An 11,279-nucleotide genomic window follows, 5' to 3' on the forward strand; every position below is an offset into this window, starting at 1 on the left:
TTATTGATTGATTGTTTGGTTTATTTATTGGTTTATTGATTGATTGGTGGGTTGGTTTATTGGTTTATTGATTGATTGGTGGGTTAGTTTGTTTATTTGTTCATTGATTTCTTGGTTGGTTTATTTATTTATCGATTGGTTTATCGATTGATTGTTTGGTTTATTTATTGGTTTATTGATTGATTGTTTGGTTTATTTATTGGTTTATTGATTGATTGGTTGGTTGGGTTGTTTATTTGTTCATTGATTGATTGGTTGGTTTATTTATTTATAGATTGCTTTATTGATTGATTGGTTAGTTTATTTATTGCTTTATTTTTTGCATATAATATACCTAAATTCTTGGCATCTCCCGAGATTCTTCAAGCATGATCAACTGTGTTTTTTTAGTCATTCCTATATTGATAATTTTTTTCCAAGGTAATTTGGTAAGTTTGGGCAGCACGGTGGCTCAGTGGTTAGCACAATCACCTCACAGCAAAAAGGTCGCTGATTCGAGCCTCGGCTGGGTCAGTTGGCATTTCTGTGTGGAGTTTGCATGTTCTCCCCGTGTTGTTGTGAGTTTCCTCTGGGTGCTTCGGTTTCCCTCACAAGTCCAAAGACATGTGGTACAGTTGAATTGGGTTAGCTAAAATTAACTGTATTGTATGTGTGTGAATGAGTGTGTATGGATGTTTCCCAGTACTGGGTTGCGGCTGGAAGGGCATCCGCTGCTTAAAACAAATGCTGGATAAGTTGGTTCATTGCGCTGTGGCGACCCTTGATTAATAAAGGGACTAAGCCGAAAAGAAAATGAATGAATGAATTCGAAAATATTACAAAAAACTTCTACAAAATGATGTAAATATAAATACATCAGTGTCAGTGAGGAGTTTAGACATGCTATTCAAATATCTTTGTATTAATTTTCCAAGAAAGCAAAATCAGTAGCAAAGATTGGTGAATTTTACACTTATTTATTATATAAAAGCTTTTATATACGGAGGTTTTTATATAAAAACCTGCTTATAATTTAAAAACACAAGATCAGATATGTCACAGTTGTGATTTTCCAGTGGGGTTTATTTCCAGCATTAATTAAGGCCATCAGGACCGTATTCTAACATGACAACAGTGTAGGTATGGGAATTGATTGTTGGTATTGATAACAAGCCTGCATGTAAGTATCGGTTCTTATCAATGCTGTTCTCTATAATTTGATGCAAAAATATAACATATAAAATACTTTAGCACAGTTAATAAATACCACCCGCTTCAAATGTTATTACTCAATTGAATGGGCGTTATCAGTGGTTATCAGCTGATAGATATTGGCCAATAGTAGTGCATCTACTGGTAGGCTCAGAAGGCTATTATCATCCATCCACATGGTTAATCTAAACTAATAGAGAGGACTCCAGATCTGTTTTTACATTACTGTGGTATAGGGTATGGGCTACACGTTAATAAAATACAATTAATTTAATAAATTAACTTCCAGCCACAGCCGTATGTGATCTATAGCTAATTTACCATGTGGATGGATGATAACAGCCTTACTTGCCCAAATCTATCAGCTGATAACCACTGATAACGTCCATTCAATCGAGGGATAACATTCGAATCAGCTGTTAAGTAAACAGAAGTATGGAGACACTAAATACAGTAGATCTCTTGAGTTGGATGGTGTGTTTTATTAGTAAATGTGTTATTATATGTTCATCTTGTTCATGATTACACTACTGCATATACGTTGCATTTTCAGATATCATGGTGACGTTATTCAGGAACATAAAATGATAGGCTGCAACTTCTAGTTTATTAACAGACAAAGCAGCGCGATTATCGTCAACGATATCGTTTATCCTGAAGCTTATCGGCAGTCTGGTATTGACTCAATTATATACTGGTCCAAAAATTTACCAGTTCATGGATCCCATAACAACAACAGTGATAATAAAGTTTTTCCTTTGCATTTTAAAGGGGTTTTGCAAACAAACGATGATGTTGTCGAATTGATTCCAGACGTGCATTCGGTCCTCCAGTTCTGATTGGTCGATTTTATGCCTCAAATTCCATGATAACAGTTTTCATTTCCAGAGTTTGGGTTTCAGGGGAAACATCAGCTGCTGGAGCGTTCACACTGCTGAGGTCAACACATGAGGAAAACTTTAATGCAGAACATAATATACAAATAATATGTCATAAATATACTAAAAGAAAACTCACATTATTAGGTCGGTTTGGACACACTCTGACAAAAGAAGAGAGAATAGCATGAAAATTAACTTAGAAAACACTTCTTAAAAACAAAACATTCTAAACATATGGAAATTAATAAATAAATGAGGTCCAAACAGTGATATTTAACCAAAAAAAAATAACAAAATCTAATAAAAATGTTAAAATCAAACAATTACTAACAACTTAGCTAAAGTAATATATCACGATTGTAAAATCTATAATGTGGCTGTGTTAGCAAACTATAGGTTTAAGTGAAAGCACCAATGTTAGTAACTGGAAATAAACTAAAATAAAACAGAAATAAACATAAATAATAATAAAAAAACTAATAATAAAAGCTATTTCTAAATACAGCAATTCATATGTTATGATCACCAGCAGCTGCAGTTCATTAGTAAACACGCAGTTCACTAAAGAACTACAAATCTGCCTCTTTAAAGGACTACAAGTTGCACCATGCACCTCGCACACAGCTGTTCCTGTTTCAGTTTGATTACACGGCCACACACAGCCGGAGGATCGCTACGGACTCACTACAGGGACTTTAAACACAGTGCACACACACACATCTTTGCTGAGTCTTGTTTACAGTATTTGTGACATTACGACGGGGTTCATTTGCCTTGCCTTGCCGTGTTTGACCTTTTGCCGTGTTTTATTGTTTATATTGCTTGCCACCGGGACTGACCAATCGCCTGTTTTTGACTACACCTTTTGGATGATCTGTATGTACTAGGCATGGGCCGGTGTAAGATTCGGACGGTGTGATATCCTTGGATAAAAATATCACGGTTTTGCAGTATTGTGATTACTGCTCTAAAATATATTCTTTTTAAATGTCTGGGTAACACTTTTTTCCATTTTAAACACAATATATTTCATTTTAGGAAACATTTTTAATATTTCGGAACAGTAAACATCTCAGGCTAAATCATTTAAATAAACTATTGACTTCTGCTGTCCTCATTATTTTTTTTCATTTTTTTTTACAATTTAAAACAGCATCTTTGGATATCTTTTCTGCTGGAGATACTGCTGTCCTAAAAAAAAAAAAATCATACACATACTGTAGGAACGGTATTGCAGAAAATTGAGAGTTTTAAAACCTTGACTTTTCCAAAACACGCTATACCTTGAAAATGGTTATCGTGCCATGCCTAGTACCTGTTTGCCCCTGTGTTGACTGTTGCTTGCCTGACCAATCTCTTAATAAACCCTGCATTTGGATCCGCACCTCCGTTGTCAACGTCCCATCACATTACGTCATAACTGTTTGATATAGTGGCTAACTAATATAATTAGTACAATCTCATTCATACATTTTAGTACAATCTGCTCATCCCACAATGAGAGGTATGTTTAGGGTTAAACTAAAAATTCCAGCTTTACATATGAATAAAATCAAATGAATATATACAAATAAGACCCTTTCCGACAATACATAAAATATTTATGTTTTCTCATGAGATTGGGCTGAAAAACAAGTGTATTCAGTTAAAAATATCAGCATACTATATGTAAAAAATGATTAATTAAAGAAAACTGAAATTGAAATAACTGTAAACTGAATAGTATAAATGTGAACTGACGATTGCTGTGCTGTTTGCAGGTGTGGTTTTTGCGCTCGATGCTCCAGAACATAAAGATTGAGCCTCCGACGATCACCATTGACAGAAAGCAACAGAAGACTAACGCGATGACCTCCATCGAGGGCAATGCAGGATCTGTAAAGAACATACGGAAACATCATCAGCTGGTGTTTTTAAAATCGGCGAAAGTAAAAATCGCTCACCTGTCCTCTGAACGAAGACTTCTGCACTCTCCAGCCATTCAGAGCTCTCGTTGAAACTGTCCCGTACGCGACAGCGGTAATAACCGGAACCGATATCTGTGAGGATTAAGATCTGTCCGCGGTGGCTGAGAGCGTCGCCCCCTGCTGGAAGGGAGGAATGGTTCACAGACCAGGAGAACTGGGGGAACGTTCCTCTTTCTGGGATGCATTTGAGCAGAGCGGCTGCTGTCATTGCACTGACATCATGGAGGTACGTCACCATCACACGCACAGCGCCACCTACAGGAACTGACACACACAGGTTCACAGAGAGATTTGACATATTAGTATTTAGGTTTTCAGTTCAGTAACTTCAGTGTTAAACACAGGAGTTATGTTCCCAAAATAACCCGCACAAGGCGAAATCTACGATGTAGTCTGCTTTATTTTTTACTATTATTATAGATATTTAAAGGCTGTAAAACCCCTCACTAAACACTTTATACACTTTTCTCAGACATGCGTTAACATTCTCACACTTTTCTTTTTTGTTTAAACACTCTCAAAGTTCAAACCTTCATAGAAACATAAGTCCAGTATTACAGAATGAAACCAAAGATCAAAACCTGTCGATCTTCATTTATTTATTCTGTAATGGCGCCTACATCTACGTCTAGCGACTTCTACCTTCCTTTAACACATACAGAAGTTTTAGTGCGATGGTTAGCATCTTCCTCTGCCTTTTGAGTGCTACCGCAGGAGCCTTTGACGGTGCAGAACGTTTCGTCGACATTTTGGACAGAAGTTTGCAAACATACAGTCCAGAGTCACACAGCTAGCGATCAAAGATTCATGTCAATGTGGGAAGCTGAACGCATTCTGTACGGCACGGAGGAGATTGATTGACAATGGTCTACAGCCAATCAGGACGCAGAACAGAATGCGCTGTAGGAAAAGCCATGTCAAATTGCACGAAAAAAATCACGAAAGGTGAACCGTGTTATAGCGAGGGACTACTTTAATCCTATTTCAGTTCTTTGGCAAGGCAACATTTTTCATATTAATTAGCATTTAGCATTTAATTTAGCATTAGCATGATTTTTAGCAGTTAGATTTTATTTTAGTTTCATAAATGTTACTATTTAGATTTCATTATTTTATTTAGATTTTGATGAACTTTATTATTTTAAAGATTTAACTTAATATAATGTGTAAATTAGTTTGTTTTACTTTTGAATGGAAGTCACAGATAAACGGATCCATCAGCAGATCACTGGTAAATCAGCTCATAGACAGACCAGCTGATTATCGCAGTTTTTAAACGCTCCACAGTGTGTGTGTGTGTATCTGTGTTTGCACTCAATAAACATCATTGAATTAATGATCTGAGTGACGTCAAGTGTTGCCGAAACTGAATTGTGGTTCCGTCAGCGCCACTTCAGTGGGTTGTTGCTAGATCAGATATGGCTGCGGCCGGATGTTAACGAAAATTGTTTATATTATTTATTAAATTTCCCATTAATTGTATTCCATTGAAGTCTAACCCTACCCTAACCCCAAACCTGACCGTCACAGTACTGTAGAAATATTAATTACTGTTATACAGTGTCAAAAAATGCTGCTATATTGATGTGCATATCCAACACAATCTCACGGCAATTCGTAACTTTTTGATTTAGTGGCTAATTCGTACGAATTCGCATGATCTAATTGGTACAATTTAGTAAGATTTGCTCATCTCCCAATGACGGTTGGGTTTAGGGGTGGGGTTAGGTGCCAGGCCTCCTTTTTAAAATCGTACAATTTCGTACGACTAAACTCGAATTCGCCACTAAACTGAAAAACGTAAATTACTTACATTTTCTCATGAGATCAGGCTGGCATATCACACTACTGGCCAGTCATGTATTCTATCTTTACCGCTTCGGTGGCGTTTCTCACTGCAGAAGTTGGACATTTCTTAACTTTACTGGCGCCAACAGAAGCGTGTTACGTTCAGGAAAACACACTGGTCAGATTAATCCAATAGCAAGCATAGTAGCTCAGTGAGCAACAAATACAAATCGTCCAGCGTCGGGAAAAGAGGTAGCAGAATCGGGAGTAAACGAGAGTCCAAAAGTGAACCAGATCAACAAGGTTTCTGACGGGACACAGAGAAACCATAAACAAGAGTAACGACATGAGAATGTAGCACGTAAACAACGCTTCTTAAATAGGTGAAGCTAGGTACTAACAGCTGGGCTGAAGACAGACTGATCCTAGTTAGTGAATCACGTGATCACAACACACAACAGAAGTACATAGAAGAATACAAAACAATCGCACGTGACAACATGACAGAAGGAGCGCATGCATCATCAACCGTGACAAAGCGTCAGCCAATCAGATCACTGTAAATCTGAAAAAATGCAAATCTCTGCGCTCACCCACGTGTAAGTGCACAGGGTCCGACAGCAGCGTCCGGGTGTCTGTTTGAGCTCTACACCGAGCAAAGCCCAGATCCTGACCCGTGCGTATCGGCACAGAGAATCTGGAGCTCAGAGCATCCACATGTTTCTGCTCCAGCTGCCGTCCGTCCAGCAGCAGACTGAAGAGCAGCGGCGGAGAGCCAGACGCCACCGCGCAGCTAATGTTGGCCTGCAGGGCGGCGCCGTCCCACCACACCCATAGAGACGCAGACAGCTGAGAAATGTGCTCTGAAAAACAATATCGCAATATGTTCTGTTTAAATTGACTCCCCTTTGGAGATGTTGGTGCTGTTTATGCCACATTGACTTCCATTATAATCACTTTTTTTGCACTGCAAAGGAGGATCAACAGTAAAATGACACATTGTCCCTCTTCACAACAGAGGAAACCAGCAGCCATTAAGAATGCATGATTATATGCAGGCATAGCTTTACAAACAATAAATGCGATTATAATGGATGTCAATGGGGGTCAAAAGCAGCACCAACATCACCAAAGGGGAGTCAATCTGTCAATCTGAGTGTTTGTTGAGTTTCTAAAAAATTTCAAAGCTTTTTCCCAAAATATGTGTTAGAATAGGTTTTGTCAGCAAAAATCATTACACTTGCTGAAACACAGAGAAAGCTGGGGCCAAATTAAGACTTAAAATCACCCCAGAGTGGATAAAAACAACCCAACAGCACACAAGGGTTAAAGTTTAACTCGCCTTCCCTTTCAAAATGTTGAATATGAGTTCACTTTATTAGGATTGAACAATAAAAATAGTTTAAAAAAAAACAAAAGTCGTACTCTTGACGATGACCTGTATGTTGGGGCTGCTGGAGAATCTCGGGTTGACCGTCACCTGGTTTTCAGCCATGCAGGAGTAAATCCCAGCATGCCGTTCACCTGCGCTGTCCACCGTGAGCGTGTCTCCATTGATGCGGTAGAGTCCTGAAGATGCGTTCACCTCGTGCTGATCATGAAACCAGCTGAAGGACAGGTGTGTTCCCTTCCGGACCACACAGCGCAGAACCAGCGTCTGTCCTTCATGCAGCAGCGGCAGGTGCGGGTTTGCAGACACACGTGCGCCCAACACTGGAACTGACACCACAACACTGTTTACACACAAACTAAAACATGCAGTGCTATTGTGCTGAAGTGGAACTGTACATCTTAGTTTTGATGTTATTCGTACGTTAAGACTAATAATGTGCGCTATTAAAATAAAGATTGTAAATGAATCTCAGTAATAGTGACTGTACTCACTCACGGTCTGGAAGTGGATGGTGTTGCTGCTCACTCCTCCGCTGGTCACCCTGCAGAAGTATTCGCCCTCTGACCCCTCAGTGACCTCGAGGTCAAAGGTCACCTTGACGTTGTGCTCTGTTGCAATAAGACCGGTGTCCTTCCAGAGTTCAAAGGTCAAAGGTGAAAGCAAGTCTGGAACTTCGCATTCGAACTGGACTTGAGACCCTTGATAAGCGAGATGGGGTCCAGAGAGAACCGGTTTCTGATTCAAACCAGCTGTAGAGCACAAACACCCTTCAAAATCACACACTGATTATTATTAAAAACTCGTGCAGCTTTTGAATGTGTCTTATTACTTTATTTTACGGTGTCATTCTTACACGTTTCATGTGTCAGAGAGCAGAAGTGGATTATATGTAACCTAGATTACGTAATCAGATTACATCAAATCAAGTACGTGTTATTAAACTACTTTTTAAAATACTCGCAATCAGATTACAGTTACTTTTTATCAGTTACATGATTACTTATTTACACAATGGCAATAAGTTGTTCATAATTCATTCTCATTTTTAAGGTTTTAACCTTTATATTTTTCATTTATGATGCTTAATGATGCTTTCATTTGTGATTTTCACGTTTACAATGTTGCTGTTATCTGATGTTTTTAAAAATGAAATATTTTAATATTTGCTGTGAATTTAATGTTTTTCAGTATTGCTTTTTGTAATGCTGCTGTTTTCTAAGTGCACCTAATATGAAGTGAATGTTTTAAACTCATCAGCTGTGCTTAGTGTTATTCATTGTTAGTCTCAGCAAACACTTACAGTGATTGCATTATTGCACTTTAAACAGAAGATATTGACACTCTTGTTGATGATAAATAATGAAGATATTTTTGCTTTCTATCCATCAAAATAGCACAAGATTATCCTGCTTAGATATATGTGAAGTCAGAGAAGGGTTGCCACAAAAGTAATCTGAATGCAATCCAAAAGTAATCTGAAAAAGAGCACAGAGGTAATCTAAATAATCGAAACGCAATCAACAAAAGAGCACAAAAGTAATCTAAATAATCGAAAAGCAATCAACAAAAGAGCACAAAAGTAATCTAAATAATCGAAAAGCAATCAACAAAAGAGCACAAAAGTAATCTAAAAAATCAAAAAGTAATCAACGTAAAAGCACAAAAGTAATCTGAATGTAATCCAAAATGAATTTACAAAAGAGCATAACGGTAATCTAAATGTAATCAAAAAGTAATCTATAAAAGAGCAAAAATTTTATCTAAATGTAATCAAAAAGTAATCTACAAAAGAGCACAAAAGTAATCTGAATGTAATCAAATGTAATCTACAAAAGAGCACAAATGTAATTTAAATGTAATACAAAAGTAATCTACAAAGAGCACAAAAGTAATGTAAATGTAATCTAAAAGTAATGCACAAAAGTAATCTGATTGTAATCCAATATTAATCTACAAAAGAGCACAGAGGTAATCTGAATGTAATCCAAAAGTAATCTACAAAAGAGCACAAAAGTAATCTAAATAATGGAAAAGCTATCAACAAAAGAGCACAAAAGTAATCTATATAATCAAAAAGTAATCAACATAAAAGCACAAAAGTAATCTGAATGTAATCCAAAATTAATTTACAAAAGAGCACAAAGGCAATCTAAATGTAATCAAAAAGTAATCTATTAAAGAGCAAAAATGCAATCTAAATGTAATCAAAAAGTAATCTATAAAAGAGCAAAAATTTTATCTAAATGTAATCAAAAAGTAATCTAAGTGATCTAAAAGAGCACAAAAGTAATCTGAATGTAATCCAAAATTAATTTACAAAGGAACACAAAGGCAATCTAAATGTAATCTACAAAAGAGCACAAATGTAATTTAAATGTAATCCAAAATTAATCTACAAAGAGCACAAAAGTAATCTAAATGTAATCAATAAGTAATCTACAAGAGCACAAAAGTAATGTAAATGTAATCTAAAAGTAATGCACAAAAGTAATCTAAATAATCAAAAAGTAATCAACAAAAGAGCACAAAAGTAATCTGAATATAATCCAAAATAAATTTACAAAGAGGACAAAAGTAATCTAAATGTAATCCAAAGTAATCTACAAGAGCACAAATGTAATCTAAATGTAATCCACAAGTAATCTACAAAAGAGCACAATATTCATTTAAATGTAATCATCAGGAGTAGATCTGCATGTACCTACTGTAGAATAATAATAATTTATGCATAATTACATGCAAATAACTTTAAACCTACTGTAACCTTCATCAACCCTCGCCATATACATATTTAATAATATTACTTAGTACTTAAATATATGCATTAGTTACTCTGTAAACAAGGACAATGCAAAATAAAATGTAGACAAACGTTATGAAGAAAACAGCAGTCTAGTGCAGCAAACAACAAGTCCATGTTTGTAAGATATTAAAACATTTTTAAATAAGTGTTCAGCACAAGCTTAGTGAAATAGAAGTACCGATTTTGGCCGCGGGTCCCAATGAAACTGCAGCACAGAAGGAGAATGCAGTAAATATTAACAGTGAGATTTAAACTGTAAACTGTGTGAATGTTTAGTTGATGATTTTCTGTAGTGAATGTGTCTGTAACTCACCGCAGAGTGACATGAGGAGAAAACACAGGCATCGGCTCATCATACACTCCCATACTAACATTGTGTGTGTGTGTGTGTGTGTGAGCAAGAAAGAGAGAGAGTGTGTGTGTGTGTTTGTATTTGCTTGTTTGTGTGTGTTTGTGTGTGTTTATGTGTGTGTGTGTGTGTGTGTGTGTGTGTGTGTGTGTGTGTGTGTGTGCGTGTGTGTGTGTGTGTGTGTGTGTGTGTGTGCACGCGTGTGTGATATCAGAGAGCCGCAGGTCTTTCTCATCTTATGTTCATCAGAGATAATGTTGGAGCTTTACGTGAGGCGTCATTTTTACATAATTGCACACAAAAAACACACAAAAACATGTTCATTTCTTGAAATAAACATCGACTGAAGTCAAATAAAATGTTCAAAAATTTCAAATTTTTTAATGTATTTTTAAGTTTAAATGCTAAAGTACTCTAGAAATCAATTTTTTTTCATTACAAAAATATTAAAATCCAATAAAACGTCATTCAAAAAAAGTTTAATAGTAAATAAATTATACTGAATTACACAACACACATGCACTTACACATAAATGCTCACTAAAGCTAAAGCATACCATATATAAAATACTGTCATGCTTTTACAATTTAATTTTACAAGCACACACATACAATATACACACATTTTAGACTTTAAGACAAAAAAATGACCAAAATATTAAAATAAAAGGTCATTAAAAACGTTATTAAATAAATGATACTGAAATAAGCCTCACACTTTATTGAAAAATACACAAGTGCACAAACTGAAGCGAACCAAAATTATTGCATGTGGAAAATGCTGTCAATGAGTTATAAAAATATAAAAAGACCACATTCATTTAAAATATAAACGTTTCAAACATCACAGACACACACACTTTACAGTACTGTGGATATTTCACAGCAATGATGAGGAATTTAACAA

General features: G+C 36.1%; 1 protein-coding gene across 2 annotated transcripts; it reads right to left on the bottom strand.

Moving 5' to 3' along the window:
* Nucleotides 1-1,118: 1,118 nt before the first annotated feature.
* LOC130237373 (Fc receptor-like protein 2) lies at nucleotides 1,119-10,409 on the bottom strand. Of its 2 annotated transcripts, none has more exons than XM_056468308.1 (9): nucleotides 10,337-10,409; nucleotides 10,202-10,228; nucleotides 7,712-7,969; nucleotides 7,253-7,546; nucleotides 6,421-6,690; nucleotides 4,016-4,303; nucleotides 3,813-3,947; nucleotides 2,209-2,233; nucleotides 1,119-2,122 (listed from the first exon to the last, which is right to left on the bottom strand). In XM_056468308.1, exons 1-9 carry the CDS (start codon nucleotides 10,395-10,397, stop codon nucleotides 2,041-2,043), a joined length of 1,440 nt encoding a protein of 479 aa, XP_056324283.1. In that variant the 5' UTR covers nucleotides 10,398-10,409; the 3' UTR covers nucleotides 1,119-2,040. The 2 variants fall into 2 exon arrangements, with proteins under 2 accessions (XP_056324283.1, XP_056324282.1); XM_056468307.1 differs by having other exon boundaries at nucleotides 1,119-2,125.
* Between the last annotated feature and the right edge of the window lie 870 nt (nucleotides 10,410-11,279).

Source organism: Danio aesculapii, chromosome 11, assembly GCF_903798145.1.
Source record: "Danio aesculapii chromosome 11, fDanAes4.1, whole genome shotgun sequence".
NCBI classification, from domain to species: Eukaryota; Metazoa; Chordata; class Actinopteri; order Cypriniformes; family Danionidae; genus Danio; species Danio aesculapii.

Excerpts from the sequence above, each read along its gene's own strand:
- LOC130237373 (XM_056468307.1), bottom strand. The coding sequence starts at position 10,397 with ATGTTAGTATGGGAGTGTATGATGAGCCGATGCCTGTGTTTTCTCCTC. Across the intron at positions 7,970-10,201 it reads GGGACCCGCGGCCAAAATCG|CTGGTTTGAATCAGAAACCG; the intron begins GTACTTCTATTT and ends TGTGCTCTACAG. Across the intron at positions 2,234-3,812 it reads CTGCAAACAGCACAGCAATC|AGTGTGTCCAAACCGACCTA; the intron begins GTCAGTTCACAT and ends TTCTTTTGTCAG.